Here is a 15,288-nt window from a genome sequence, read left to right as displayed (position 1 = left end):
CTATACAAACTATAATGAAAAAAGCACTTAGACAAGCTAATGTTTGTCATTTCTGATAATATTACATGGATATCATGTGTTATCAGCTGTTACAATCCACCAAAGGCATTAAAATAATAAAGGCAGGATATTTGCTTATGTCGGTTCCAAATTATGTCTAATAATGATATTAACGCATGACAATGTGATGCAGTGTCCATCATATCTTATCTGATATGATCTCATTACATCATCAGATTACTTGTCTGTTCTTCAACTTCAACTACTCCAGTTTAGTCATTTGGGTTCCTATCTATGATTTAAGACACTTTCGTCTGAGAGTATTATATGGTTTTTCTTATGTCATTATATGATCTCACCTACTTCCTATTCTCATCCACTATCCATTTTTGTATCTTTCATTTTTTGGGTTAAATTATGATGTTAGAACATGTATTATATTTGAATTATTATATCTTTTGAATTTTTAAAATTTAAGTTATGATTAAATGGTATTCATTAAATTCATTAAATTATATTATTTCTAAACATATTATTACATATATATCAGCTTGTTATTCCATATATTACTTTAAAAATTAGTTAATGGATTTAAATTACTTTGCATCAAGATTCAAATTTTAAATTTTAAAAATATAAGGATTAAAAATGATTAAATTAAATAACATGAATTAAATCTACAACTTTATACATAATAAAAATTAATGAAAAATTTAACCAAATAAATTTAATCACCACCATTTAAATCTTGACCTAAATTTCTAAAAATATAAAGACAAAAATTGATCAAATTAAAATATAAAGATTAAATCCACAAGTCACTCATCCTTATGAATACAATGTAGCAACTTTGGGAATTAAATAGTAATTACCTTTCCCCATGAAGAAAGAAAGTGCATGTTGAAATTGGTTCCTTTGGTCTCAAAGAGAGTGAAGGGATGGCAAAGAGAAACAACAGGATTAAAGAAATCCTCTCAACCAGGAGATAGAACAATGTGTTGTAGCAATCCATTTTTATATTATATTAGAAGTTTAAGAGTTCATGTGGGTACATTATTATTATGGCGAAGCACAACAATATATATAGGTAGCTTGGCTGATAAGGGATAATAATAATAGACATGACTAGATGAATTACTCTCAAAATGAAGCAGCTTTGAGAATGTCCATATCAGCTACATCTCTCACAAGATTTTTGGTTGAAGGTAAACCAGCTACCACATCATCTTCGATACCACACTCATTTGTGCCCCTTCTGATCTTGAAGTAACCATCCTGTAGTTCAAAAATATGATAATCAATATATAAGCATCCTAAACACATTTTTCTTTTTGTTCCTAAATGAATATGAAGAAAAAGTTTCATGTAAAAACATACTTCACCCCAGCCTTTATTCCACTGGTTTGCAAGGAGCTGCAATAGGGAGAAAATTAGAATATTAAAATATTTAACTCAATAAAAGGTTACATGATTCCTGGATAATTTTCCCAAATATAAAATCATTCAAATATACCCAGTAATCCTCTCCATCATCAGAAGTTCCCCACCCGATAAGCTTAACTGCATGACCTCCCATAACACTGCCTGTCACATGCTTGTAAACTCCAGATCTGTAGTGAGCAAAATCCTGGAGAATCATGAAAATAAATAAGGAAATCAACCACCACATCTGTCTTCTTTATGCTTATTTTCATGCATTTTGGGTTTGAAGAGCTGTAATATGCAATAAGCAGCAGTTATCAAGGAAAACCAAACCAAACAACTAATCTGATAGTTAAGTGCCAAAAACATGCCAGCTTTGCCCCTAGGGGTCTCATACAAAAGTACTAGTTTCAAAGCCAAGCTGACCACATTGAAATTGCTCACCAAGAAAAGCAAAGCAGCAAATTTAACTAGAAAAATACATATGCTTTCTTTACCTCATAAACGGTGAAGGCGACCTCAACAGGTCCATTCTTATAAACTTCAGCCATGATATCAGTTGGATCCGAGTTGATTCTATATGCCCCGACACTATAGTGCTTGGACTGACTCCAGAGCTGGTTTCTCTTAACGCACTTTTTCTCACACATTGGAGTAGGACATGCAGGCTCACAGCCAGGGTGAGAACAGCCAATATCATCAAAGTACGGATCACACTGCAAGAGGAAGAATTTGTTCATTACTGAGAACAAATTACATCCTTTCCTCCTTATGTGCAGTAGCAGAATAGTTATGATACTAGCAATAATGATACCTCCTCAGTGACAACACCGGAGCGCACAAAATATCGCCAAGCAGATATTGGAACCCCCCCATCACAGCCACTTCCACATAAAAAGCCACAGCACGCGAGAAGATCATTAACAGACAAAGATATATTCTGCAATGAAATATTCTGTGAGTACTGAAAAATTTGCCATGACCTGTAAGTGATTTCCTCCTTGTTTAAAAACAAAAGTTCCATTTACCATGCCAAAATGGATACAGAACCGATCAGATAGTGATTCTACAGCACCAAAAGCCCAGCAAGAACCACAGTGACCCTAAATCATCATCAGCTCAACAAAATAAGAATTTACATAAATATGAGATATAAAAATGAGGGAAAAGGAAATGGAATTACCTGATCTTCAAATTGGAAATGGGTCCAAGAATTGATTGATCATACAGAAAAGAATATCATCAGTCTTTTGTTCAGAAGCAGCAAAATCTTATAAACTAGCACATAACTCACCAAGAATTCTTCCAATTGTGCTACATTGTGGCCAAGCTGTTCTAGCATCAAAATTGGCCGGCATCTTTAAGGATTTGTCATGCCTTATAATAGGAATGCCCAGAAGTTCCTTCTTCGGTGTTGGTTTGACTCCAAGAATGTGCTTAAACTCACCAACCTTTGTACCGAAAATGACAAATTTGGAACTAGTAAGCATCCAGGTCTACACACGTATCTCTAGGAAATAGAAAGAAAGATCAAAGATCAGTCCAAAGGTGCAAACTAGACAACTTACAGTGTAATTAGAAATCTAGGATTCAGGGCAGCTTTCCATCCAGCCTTGGGATTTTCATTTACTAGTTTGACAATTGAATCCTACATGATCATGGTGAGAGTAAAGAACTAATATAATATTTTTTTTTTATCTTACCCCCTTGTTTTTTGCTTAAGGAAATTCAACTGGGAAATACCTGAAGGATTCGAGAGTTAAGCTTGACCTCAGAAGGTTGTCCCACAGCAATCACCTGCTGACAATACAGGTATCAACTAAGTTCCTAATAGAACTTACAAAAATTTATACATGCATGCCCAATAAAGCAACAAATGGTAATGGAATTGACACGAAAAATATCTAATTTACCATAGAATCCTGGATGCACAAGTACAAGAATCTATCAATAGCTAATCTAGCACACCAATGATGGCAACCACAGATAAAAGCAAAACTACCAGGCTACCAGCAATGCGCTCTAAGAATCAGGTATCAATAAATAAGATTCCCCAAAAGTCTCCCACTGAGAAAAACAGTTTTTCAGTTCATCACAAAATGGGTCACATCTCATCGTGCATAAGCAAGCTACATGAATCCCGAAGAACAGATTTTGGAGAGGAACACTAACAGGACAACATAGAAAAATTTTGTCTTTTCAACAATATCAGCTCCAAAAAAGGTCAGAAAATTTAGTTTCAATAGGAAAGACTGAAGACAATATTCTAGAACTCAGATTCTGGATACTATTACAATTTATCAAAGTCAAACAAGTATCATGGCATCTTCACATAATATTTACATTTATCAACACAGATTGTAGGTCTCAGAATCAGAACAATAAAAGAACTAAAGTTTACGATCCGAAAAATTATAAATGGGACCCAAATTAAGAGGGAAAAAAATCATGAAATCCCATAATACCTTTGGGTGAACCGTGGTGAGAAGTAACAAAAAGGTAGCGAAAAAAAGCAGAGGAGTCGCCATTTTCTTCATTTCCGAGGTTGAAGAAAGGAGCAACGAGAAGTGGGGATTAAAGGGAGGGTAGTATCTTGAGTTGAGACCTTCCCTTGTAGTTGTTATTAGATGAAGTTAAAGGAGAGGAGGAGGGAGAAATAGATTAGATAATTGGCAAAAGTTCTGAAGAACAATGATTTAACTTGAGGAAGACGGTATTGATTGGCTTGTTTGAAGTGGCAATGACGTCCAAGGGATGGGAAAAACCTGACCTTTTTTCGAGGCTTGATAGCTCCCTCGCATGACCCTTTTTTCTTTTTTTGGACTTCCATGACCTTGACTGGTAGTTAACTCTTGAGATATTTTTTATTATTTACCGAAGACAGACTTTCAATGTTGTTTTTGGTAATTATATTTTAACTACGGGTTTTTTACTCGTATAGTATAAAATAATTAAAAAAATACTAAAATAGTACTAATAATAAATTATCGATAAAAATGGTACGGGGAGAGTGGTGCCGCCTATGACAGAGGCGTGACCGCTCCTCCACTTGATATGAACAGCAAAAATCAGTAGCTGAAAAATAATAAAAAGTTGTTGAAAGAAAAAGGCTGAAACTGAAAAAAAGAAGCTGAATCTAAAAAAAAAAAAAAGCTAGCCTGGCGGTGTGCCTGCCATAGGCGGCACCGATGGTGCCAGTGGCAGAGGCGGCATCGGTCTCCTGCATGCACACCTTGTTTTTTCTGCTGTGTCCATATATTATGGTTCCCAACTCCATTTCGGGAAGAAGAAAAGAAAAAAGAGAAGAAGAAGGAGAAGGAGTCGGCTGGTGAGGGACAGAAAAAAGAAAAAGAGAAGGAGAAGAAGAGGGAGGGAGGGAAGGAAGAAAAAAAAGAAAGAAAAAGGAGAAAAAAAAGGTAATTTTGTTGTATTTTAATTTTTTTTTCTTTTTTCAGCTTTTTTTTAATTGTTTTTTGCTGTTTATGTCAAGTGGGAGGGTGGTCACGCCTCTGCCATAGGCAGCATCACCCTCCCCGTACTATTTTCGTCAATAATTTATTATTAATACCATTTTAATATTTTTTTAATTTTTTTATACTATATGGATAAAAAACCCTTTAACTATAGAAAATCTAATTATTACTAGTTGACTTTCAACAATTTAAGGTTATATTTTATTGGGTAAAAATAATTTTCTAATTTCTGAGCAAATTAGATTTTCCTAAAAAAATTGGAGTAATTTAAGGCCCCGTTGAATGGATAATACATTTATCTGTAATTAAGGTAAAAATAACGGTGACAATTATATTAGGTATCGTAATCTGTTAATTTCGAAAGTGAACAATTAAAACTTGCTAAACAAAAACTTTGTAAAAAAATCGTACTAAAATAAAAATCGTGAAGACTTTAAAATTTCTCCAAAATGTATATTTAAATATAGAAGTTTATATTACTTATAAATAAAGACTTCTGGCAATACATTGTAAATACATTATGCACATCTCTTTTTACTCTCCTAGTTGCTTTTACTTTCATTGTTCTTTATTTCATAACAATACTATCATTTAATCTTAAAAAGTGTCAATTTTTTAAGATATTGACTTTTTTAAAAAAATTCATATTTATTTCAAGATTTAAAAATAAACTCAGGGGTTAAATCTATGTGACTTTCATTCCCAACCTAGATCAGTTTCAAACTATTGCATTAGATATTGTAATAACACTGTTTTTAGAACACTTATTAGCAAAATCCTATAAAATTTAAAACTGAGCATCTAATAGTAATTTTTTTTTTTTTAAAGCAATCTAATAGTAGTATAGTACAAGAAAAAGAGGGAAGAAACAGAGATAAGGAACAATACATACACCCATGAGGCCATCATTCACTAATTTCCTCTCCCCCAACCCCATCTCTAACATAACATCCACCTTTTCAGCAGTCATAAGATCAGATACCCACCTTAACCAAGATAAACAATCTTTTTGCATCCTTTAATAACAAACTACAGCAAGTGTCTAAACAGATCCTCGACCTCGTAACTTGTAAGTAAAAGATAAGAATATTTATATATCCGATTCGTCTCTATCACTTCAGCAATTTCCAATGGCCACATATGCCACTTTCTCTATACTAAAAGACCTGAGTGACTTTCTTAGAACAGTGATAATGTGCGGCAACTGTGCTGCAAAGCTTCATTTAAAGATTTGAGTGCCTTGTCGTATGATATAAACCCCATAAACCAAAATTCATAGCCATCTCTGGTAATCATATGAATATATTTTTCTGAAGGGTTCAATCTGTTTGCCGAAGGATCGACTGTAGCCAACTTATCAAGCTCAATCACCACCTATAGCAATATGGCAATACCATAGATCAATTCTCAGAAATTTAGATTCAACAGCAAAGCAGTCCAGACAACCAGAAATGAAAACAGTAGCAACAATGAAGAAAAAGATATATGAGAATATGAAAGTAATCCAGGTAAGATTGGAATCAGACAAAAATGATCAGAGAAAGCTCATATAGAAATTTATGCAGCTTATACTTAGACAGTGAATTAAGGACAAATTGGTGGCTGCAGTGCTGTGTAGTTCAACACTTCGGGATTGGACTTGGGTTTGATGCTAGTATAACCATTGGTTACCAAATTTGGAGCTTCTTAAAGCTCAGGGCAGCTATGCTAAGTGATCGACGATATTCTTCTGAGGTGGAAAGGAAAAAGAGAGACGAGCTATGATTGACAAAGAAAGGAAATCACCGTGCTATATATCATAAGTTTAACTACCAAAAGAACTCAACGACATTAAAACAGAACCAAGTATCATGGTACTACCCTAATATTTATTTCCTTTTCCAAAGCTGAAAATTTCGGATTTGTCTTAACTGTGAGGTGTAATTGAACTTGTTATGCAAATGATAGAGGCAATATATAACCAATGAAGCGAGGGATGGCAGCAAGAATATGTTTAGTATTAGGTGGAATTAAATAACAAAAGCTAAAAAATATAGAATCAAAAGTGAAGGAGATACCTTATAATACATCCAGTGCTGGTAACCTGGTGCATCATAATAACAAAGGGGATAATCACTACAAAACGCTATTCTTTTATTGGATATGTAAAGAGTACCGATGACTGGTCCAGAGGAAGTCGATAGATAGCAAACGTATGAATGTAAGAGCTTTTCCCCTGGCAAGATCTGAAATGTCTGTCGGAACAACCTATCATGCCCTCCTTCTGCAAGTAGCTTTGTCCCTTGGGCAATCCTTGCCACTGCAGCATCAGTAATACTAGGGCTCACCCTCACTGCTTTCAGACAAAATAAGATTGCATATAAGAACCATAACCGCATACAAAAATCTTAGTTTATTGCTAAATAGCCGTATCGAGAAAATCTCACGGTGGTTCCAAAAGTCGTCAGCAAGGGCCTCGGCTTTTCTAGCGCATCGGCTCAAGGCGTTGCATAAGGTACCCATTGGCCCTGTAAAAGTAAAAACAAACCAGTCAACAACGCAGTTTCAAGATCAATCCCGAGCAAAAGATCGAATAAAACTTACTGCTGCCGGATGAGGGAACTGGTGAAATGGAGAGGTAAGGACTATTGTTGTGAGAAGCCATGTTGAATTGATTGTTGGAGGAGGAAGATGGATGTTGAGGATGGGGTAGTATCGGTCTAGCCATTTCAACTGATGCTTAAAGCTTCTTCTTTTTTTTTTTCCTGTTGGGTTCTCCACTAGAGAAATTACCCCTTTTTAAAATAAATTTGTCTGTTCTGGGAATTTCCAAAAGGATGAATTAGCGTCAGTTCCTTGAACAGTCTGACGATGTTGATGCTGTGAGAAAGGAATAACTAGTCGGAATAAAATGTACAAAAAAAGCAGAGAATATTGCAGAGAATGTAGAACAATAGATATAGAAGCAGCCGAAAGGAATACGACTAATCTTTCAGAGATACCTCCTCCTTTTCCATTTTTTCTCTCTTCTGCCATTAGTTTTGACAAGCCAAGTTGCCAAGCTGCTAATCTGAATTTTAGGTAATTTGATGGTGACCTGATCAAGAAGCCATTGATAGACAATAGATTTGGTTTTATAATTTAGATTGATAGCTTAAGATATTAAGCCATAGGTTACCTTGTTGTAGTATTATTATGTTTTGTTGGTGCATGGGCTAGCTTTAGATGATATATATTTCCATGCAAGATCTCGATTTCGCGTGACTGTTTAACTTATACCCAGATTATGTGTAGAACTTGGAAGCCCAACATAGACTTTGGTCCAATACCTTTCATCAAATAGTATATGCATACCACTGGAGAATGGAAATGCAAAGGCAGTCAAACATATTATATTACTCCTACTTGATTGATCAAAAAAATATATGCGGAGAACAGATGACAACCATCTGACTTGATAATAAGAGCTTTTTCTCTGAGATATATACTGACTTATACATAGAGACGAAGCCTCTAACAGAGGAGTGATTTCACCACAAGATGTGGCAGGTTTTCATATTAGGAAGGAGGAGCTAAACAACATTTTAGTCCTTGACACGCTGTTCAAGAATCCCTGTTCAAAGGAATATTTTCCCAACCCATGAATTTTATCTTCAATGCCTTGGCATTCTCTCCCAAAGCTTGGTTTGGTTCTTTTGGATTACCAGGTCTTATATCAGTACCAGTTTTTAGTGAGTTGGTGAAGCCTGATGTGTTCTTTACTTGAGACTTTCTTCGCTTGTACGTCAAAGGAAGGGTAAGATCATACTTAAGCCTCTCTGAACCACTAGGTTTACTTGGCTTCTCTGAATTTTCAGCTTCAAAATCACTCGGTTTCTTCATTTGGCTGGGAAAAACAATTAACTTCTCCTGCAAACCTCCTTCAATTCCCGAACTTGAGACTGCTTCAGCAACTATTGGAAGGATAGTCATACAATCTTTTTGCAAGACTCTGGTCTGCCTCTCTCCTTCATGGTATTGGTCAGTAAATGGGAATGGAAACAATCCTTTCTTTCCCCTGTCTAAGTTCTGCCACAAATTCTGACCAAATTTGTATCTCTTTGAACCAATTACACTTTCCTCATCAAGTTCGAACAATTTATGTTTACCTAAATCAGCAATGCCAACTTCCTTGCTTCTATTTCCACTAGAGTTTTGTACATATCTACTGCTTCCTAAAGCACTATCCTGATAAACTAACATACTTTGAGATTGCTCAGGGTTCATTTTGCTACCAGCAACCTTTTGCCATAGAAATGGTGTCCTACTAAAGCTACCTACATTTTCCGAGTATGCAGGTGTTGCTGAACTAGGCACCGTGCGATCTTGTAAATCTTGGGCACCAGCAAGCAATCCCTTCTGTGACCTTCTTGAGAACACTTTTGATACTTGGGGTAGGACAGAAGGAACTTTTGGAACTACTTTCAACAGGCCCTTCGGTACTGATCGGCATTGTTCTGATATGTCACCTACAACCATCTTTTGGTTGTGATTGTGAGTAGCATTGCCAGTAGTTTTAACCTTCAGAACACCCTTTGTGCTGCAGTTTGGGGCAATAAAGTTCATGCCATTGGCAGATGGACTGACAACATTGGTTTTTTCTTTAACACTTTCCCAAGTCTTTATTCTCTTTGGTAAATGGGACATGAGTGCATCCGAATTAACATCCTCATTTAACAGATATTCATCATTAGGAACTGCATTAAGGTCAAGCAAATCGGCATTCACATCCCCGCATTTCCTCCTTGTTCTCCACATATATAGTCTTTCAGAAACACCAGCACTCATATCACATTCATCCCACAACCTTCTCATGTCTGTGAACATTTGAACCATTTTGTAATGATAAGATCTTAGTGCATGGTAATATTTTCTCCTCTCAAGAGACTGTAAGGTCTCTCTGAGACGAGAAATCTTTGGAGGATAAAATCCACCTTTCATTCTTTCGAAAAATGTATCCATGGGATTCCCAAAATACATATCACTACCACTGAAAAGATCTTTCATAGTCAACCAAAAGGTCCATTCGTCCATATCGGGAAGGTAGGCAGATAAAGAAAACCGTTCTTCATCTGTCAAGCACGAGTTCCATGTGTCCAATGACAATATATCCCTTAAATCTGGTAGATCAAAAAGTTCATATGGTATACTGCAAACCTGACCTTCCACCATGCCAAGCTCACTGCTAATTCCCTTGAAGTCAAAGTCATCCAGATCATCACCCGAGTCTGCCCCGTAGAGAGGGTCGTCTTCCTTTTCCTTCGCCTCACCTTTTAATGAGCCAGGAATGTGACCTTGGCAACTACTAACCCCTGATTTCCAATGGCAAATCTTCTGTGTGCCCATTGAAACCAAAAGGATGCTCTGGTCTACAATCTAGTTGCATGGAAAAGGCAAACAACCAAGAAAAAACTTGATTGCAACACGAAATCTACCTGCAAAGCACACAATCTTCTTAAAAAAAGTTTGTAGCAGGAGAAGAACATTGCCTCTCAATTGTAAATTCCACCCCCTTAGTTTACAATAAGCAGAGCGCTTCCACAGCAGAAAGAAATTTGTGTATAGAAATAACATAAATATATCAAAAATTCATATCAATACTCCAGTGAAATATACATTGCCAATACACTGTTCATTTCAGTTCAAATAGAAGCCAGTGAAAGAAGGCAATAAATAAATTTTTAAAACTGTGATCATAAATTCTTAATCAAGAGAAAATGAATCAATTAGATCAAGAGATAATAAGATTAAGTAGTACAAAAATCCAGTAAATTTTGAACAAAAATTTCAAGATACCAAGTGCTCGAGCAATTAAGAGAGATCAAAGCAAACGACAGCTAAAGATTACGAGAAGAAAAAGGAAACACTCACTGATTAGTGGGAAATTGGAAGTTAGCTAAAGCAAATGAGATGATCAAGGGATGAAACAAATCCTCCACGACTGAAAAAGATGGAAGAAATCGTGTATGAAAGTTGGGGAATTGAGCGAAGGAAAAACAAGGCAACAGTGCGTGAATCTAGGGATACATGAGTGGCTTCATTCCTTTACCTTTTGGCTTTTGTTGCATTTGGAGAGAAAATGGCGAGCCTTAAAGCTGCCAATTGGAATTTTATTTATTTTACTTCCTTTCCGCTTTTTTTTCTACAGTTTTCGTTTTGTTTTTTCCGCGGTTAAGTTATTTTTTGGGTTTAAATATTAAAAAGTCTCTGTACTCTTATAACAATTACAATACTTTAATTTTAAAACCTTGGATCCCTAGAATTTTCCTGATTTAAAAATATTGGTCCCTATGTCAATTTTTTCATTAGTGTTGTTGAAGTGGCTGTTATAAAAAAAAGTAAAATAGTTTTTTAGCCATCATTATTTTTTTTTTGCCATTTAGTTCATACTCTTTAAACATACCTAAACAATTATAAAAAAATGAAAAATATAAAAATTCATAATATTAAAAAATACTATTTACTCTATGAATGATAATAAGATCTCTTCAAACCTTGAACTATTCGTGCGACTCATATTAAATTAAATTTAAACATATTTTTTAATTTAAATCATATTAATTATATATTAAAAGAATCTTATGTGAATTTAATTATAAAATATATAAAATATTAGTATAAAATAATTTTTAAATAAAGTACAAACTCTAAATCGATTTAGATTAACTTTAATCATTTATTGTTCAAAATACATTATATTAAAAGAATTTTATATGAAAATAACCCATTTTGGCAGAATTCAAAGTTAATAAATTTAGTCTTGAATTTTTTTTGTTGAAATAAAAATAAAATAAAGAAATTACATTAAACTAGAGAGACAAAAGCACCACTGGCTTGTTCTTTATTTAGTACATCTAAGACTTCATTAGGGGCTTTGTCATAAATTTGTAGTCTTGATTCCCATTCTAAGCTCAACTTAACCAAGGTGTCGGCAACAAGATTATTCTCTCCAAGAATATACCTGATAGACCATTGGCCATCAGTTCTCATAATCCGTTGAACCCTCTTGAGCATAGTGATATCCGCATCCACCAACATACCATCATGCAGAGCTCTAGCCACCTCTAAATTATCTATGTGAATCATTGCTTTGGTAAATCCCTTGCTACGCAGGATAAGAATGCCATCTAGAACACCCCACAGTTCAGCTTCAAAAGTTGAACATTTTCCTAGATAGTGATTGTAACCTAAGATCCCGTTTCCATTTTGATTTTGTAGCACCCCACCAGCAATAATGTTTCCAAAACCTCTATCAACCACACCATTAATGAAAAGATATACTGATTTATCTATCGAGGATACTCGCGTGCAAGAGGAATGGTTAAATTGCTTGAATCCATTTCGACTACATTCATACTGATGAGCCCAATTGTAAGAGACTTTAATAATTTCAAGAACGTTTTAAGAGATACCTTGGAAGATAAATAGATTTTCATTCTTCCAAATACGCTAGACAATTATTCCAAAAAGACAAGCCCATGTTACTCCTCGTCTAAGCAATATATTGTAACAAAAATGGTTAGAAGTCAACCAAATCTGTAAAGACTTGGAAAAAAACATGTGTTGTTTATCCGAAGGGATAATTTGCATCCACTCTTGTTTCTTTGTCGAACAATCTTGAAGCGTATGTAAGATATCCTTTGTTTCATGTCCACATAAAGAACAAAAGCTATCATGCCCTATTCCTTGTCTAGGTCTTGAAATTTTTATATAGTGTATTTTGAACAAAAAATTACATAATTTATTTAAATTTAATTTGAACCGATTTAGAGTTTGTATCATTGTTTTAAAAAATTACACCAATATTTCATTTACTTTATAAATAAATTTAATTAAAAATTTGATATATAAATGATTTGGATTAATTAAAACATTTATCCAAATATAATTTAATATGAATTGAACAAATAGCTTAGACTATGAAAATATCTTATTACCATTAAATGTGTTCATGGGCAAGGCTAATCCAAAGCTTGCTTTTAAGAGAATTTCTATCTTCGAGTTTGCTTCGCTCAAATGGACAGTTTACTATTTAAAAATAACAAAAAGAATATTTATATATATTTAAATTTAATTGTAAAAATAATATTGATATATTTTTATGAATAAACTACACTAATAATCACCCATCTATTAGTATTTTTATCACACAACTATTCAAATTTATCTATTTTTCACTAATTAATTTAATCTTAATTATAAAAATCTAACCCAACATTTGCCCTCAACTTTTAAAATACAGAACTAAATCTCAAATTATGGACAACTAGATGGAATAACGGCATATTTTGTTTTATTCACGGAATAGATGTGTATGATCCGATTGGATTTCTTCCCTCTAATATAAAGTTGTACTGTACATTCAGACTCCCACGTGACTCCGCCAAAATAATATCACGTGCTGATAATCCAACAATTTTAACTGTTAATCAAGTTAGTCAGTTTCAAGAATTATAATATTTGTGTGAATTTTATCATTTTTTTAATTTCATATTTGTGTTAAAAATACCTATTCCAATTTGATTTCGAGTATTAATAATAGATGTAGAAATTGAATACGACAATAGGAGGTTTATTTTTTTCATAAGTTCTTCCTCCTTGACACATGTAAGTGTTGTATTTTGTAAAATGATCATAATTTCTTCTATTTAATGTGCATATATTTAGGATTTAATTTTATGAAATTTAAAAATTGGTATACATTGTGGAAAGTCTGCTTTTTTGCACGTTTTATGTCAGCTTCTTCTAGCACCATAGGCGGTTTCTAAGGTGGTTTATTCATCGGATTTTCATATTTCTGTAGGGCTCGGTTTGTTTTCGTTATTCTATGACAGGTATGGAGGCCGAATTGGCAATGTTCTCCATAGTGGGCGAGGAGGAGGATGCATGGCAACTCAGTTCTAGTGATGGGATGGGAGATGTTAGTGATAGTCTTTATTCTGTGGGCAATTTTTTGACTGCTAATATTATCTATTTCCAGGCTATGCATACGACTTTAGCCAATCTGTGGCACCCTCTTAGGGGAATATCGATTTCGGATTTGGAAGACAAACGATATTTGTTTCGCTTTTACTATGAGATTGATATTGAATGGGTGGTGGAAGGAAGTCTATGAACGTTCAAAAATCATCTCTTGGTTTTCCATAAATTGACATTGGGGAAGGATCCAAAGAGTGTGCCACTGTATTATGTTAACTTTTGGGTGCAAATCCGTGATCTCCCAGCAAGGTTAGTGTCTGAGGGCATGGCAAAGCAATTTGAGGCTTTCCTAGGGACTTTTGTAACCTATGATACGACATATGTTCGCAGAGGTATTGGGGGATATTGAGGATTCGAGTTTAGATAGATATTCGGGGTGCTTTGAAAAGAAAGAAGAAGTTAGTATTGTCCAACAAACAATCGATTATGCTAGATTCCAATACGAGAGATTGTAATTTTTTTTTTTTGCTTTTTGTATGGGCGATTGGGACATGGCAAGAGGTTTTGTCCCATTTAGATTGCGTATTCCTTCTGGTAATGCTCCAAACTCGATCCTTAAAGGGGATTCAGGATTGGCACGTCACTGCCTTAAAATCTTTTCCTTTAAACTTGTACAGATGTGATCTTCATAAAAATATAGTTTAAATAAATATGATTTTTAAACCCTTTTGCGAAATTAGAGATAGTTAATGTTATATATTTCCAAGGAAAATGAAAAACATAGAGGCTCCATTGAAAGCTCTTAAAACCATGTCTGGCGTAAACCTATATTTGACTACAGCGTCGTATACATATACATATAATTAGAAAGACATTAATCATTCAATGTAAATAATTTGATACTTTGCAAAAAAAAAACATAATCATTTCGCTAAGGTTTCATTGAATTAATGGTTTTAAAAGAACAACTTTAGAATACAAAATTTATTCTTCGAAATGACACCATCATGACACCACCCCATGCCATGCATAATACAAAAGACTTAAAAATCTCACGGAATAGATGTCCTCTGGCGTAGTCTTCGAAAGGTCCTTTACTTCGTCAGCGATCCTAAAAGGAAAGATAACTAAATAAGTTTAAAGAACTTAGTGAATTCAAGAACAAACATCTCAATAGCTATATATACAATACCGACGAACCTTTCCAACTCAGCAAGTCATACAATTCGCCCATTGGCAAATGTCATACACAAACAAACTTTAGCAGAAAACCTTTTTCGTGTTAGCCACATCCAAGTCCATGATCAAGCCTTAGCATTAATTTTATTTGTTCCATCACGATTTGTCAATCTAGTTGCAATAACTCTTGCCCTACTAGAGGCTACTTGATAATTTTTCATGTATTAAGACCTGCTAATTTAATACTCATTTCATTGAAGACAATGTCATGGTTTTA

At 34.4% G+C, this 15,288-nt stretch overlaps 2 protein-coding genes and 1 pseudogene across 4 annotated transcripts; all 3 read right to left on the bottom strand.

The window, feature by feature from the left end:
* Positions 1-998: 998 nt before the first annotated feature.
* On the bottom strand, positions 999-4,393 carry LOC108473574 (cathepsin B-like protease 3; annotated as a pseudogene).
* Positions 4,394-5,659: 1,266 nt separating this feature from the next.
* On the bottom strand, positions 5,660-8,057 carry LOC108473575 (GEM-like protein 1). Of its 2 annotated transcripts, none has more exons than XM_017775234.2 (5): positions 7,877-8,057; positions 7,479-7,754; positions 7,322-7,402; positions 6,953-7,227; positions 5,660-6,269 (listed from the first exon to the last, which is right to left on the bottom strand). In XM_017775234.2, exons 2-5 carry the CDS (start codon positions 7,600-7,602, stop codon positions 6,075-6,077), a joined length of 675 nt encoding a protein of 224 aa, XP_017630723.1. In that variant the 5' UTR covers positions 7,603-7,754; positions 7,877-8,057; the 3' UTR covers positions 5,660-6,074. The 2 variants fall into 2 exon arrangements, with proteins under 2 accessions (XP_017630723.1, XP_052877163.1); XM_053021203.1 differs by having other exon boundaries at positions 7,479-7,693.
* Positions 8,058-8,247: 190 nt separating this feature from the next.
* On the bottom strand, positions 8,248-11,067 carry LOC108473573 (uncharacterized). Of its 2 annotated transcripts, XM_053021202.1 has the most exons (3): positions 10,963-11,030; positions 10,785-10,854; positions 8,248-10,348 (listed from the first exon to the last, which is right to left on the bottom strand). In XM_053021202.1, the coding sequence occupies exon 3, from the start codon at positions 10,257-10,259 to the stop codon at positions 8,478-8,480; it is 1,782 nt and encodes a 593-aa protein (XP_052877162.1). In that variant the 5' UTR covers positions 10,260-10,348; positions 10,785-10,854; positions 10,963-11,030; the 3' UTR covers positions 8,248-8,477. The 2 variants fall into 2 exon arrangements, with proteins under 2 accessions (XP_052877162.1, XP_017630722.1); XM_017775233.2 differs by having other exon boundaries at positions 10,785-11,067.
* Positions 11,068-15,288: the final 4,221 nt, after the last annotated feature.

The sequence above is a fragment of the Gossypium arboreum genome, chromosome 11, assembly GCF_025698485.1.
Source record: "Gossypium arboreum isolate Shixiya-1 chromosome 11, ASM2569848v2, whole genome shotgun sequence".
Classification (NCBI taxonomy): domain Eukaryota; kingdom Viridiplantae; phylum Streptophyta; class Magnoliopsida; order Malvales; family Malvaceae; genus Gossypium; species Gossypium arboreum.
This window is presented reverse-complemented; position numbering and strand designations above follow the sequence as displayed.

Bases quoted from the DNA above. Each gene is read 5' to 3' on its own strand.
- LOC108473573 (XM_017775233.2), bottom strand. From the start codon at position 10,259: ATGGGCACACAGAAGATTTGCCATTGGAAATCAGGGGTTAGTAGTTGC.
- LOC108473575 (XM_017775234.2), bottom strand. From the start codon at position 7,602: ATGGCTAGACCGATACTACCCCATCCTCAACATCCATCTTCCTCCTCC. The intron at 7,403-7,478 runs GTAAGTTTTATT...TTACTTTTACAG, and splicing joins AGTTCCCTCATCCGGCAGCA to GGCCAATGGGTACCTTATGC. The intron at 6,270-6,952 runs GTATCTCCTTCA...ATATTGCTATAG, and splicing joins AGCACTGGATGTATTATAAG to GTGGTGATTGAGCTTGATAA.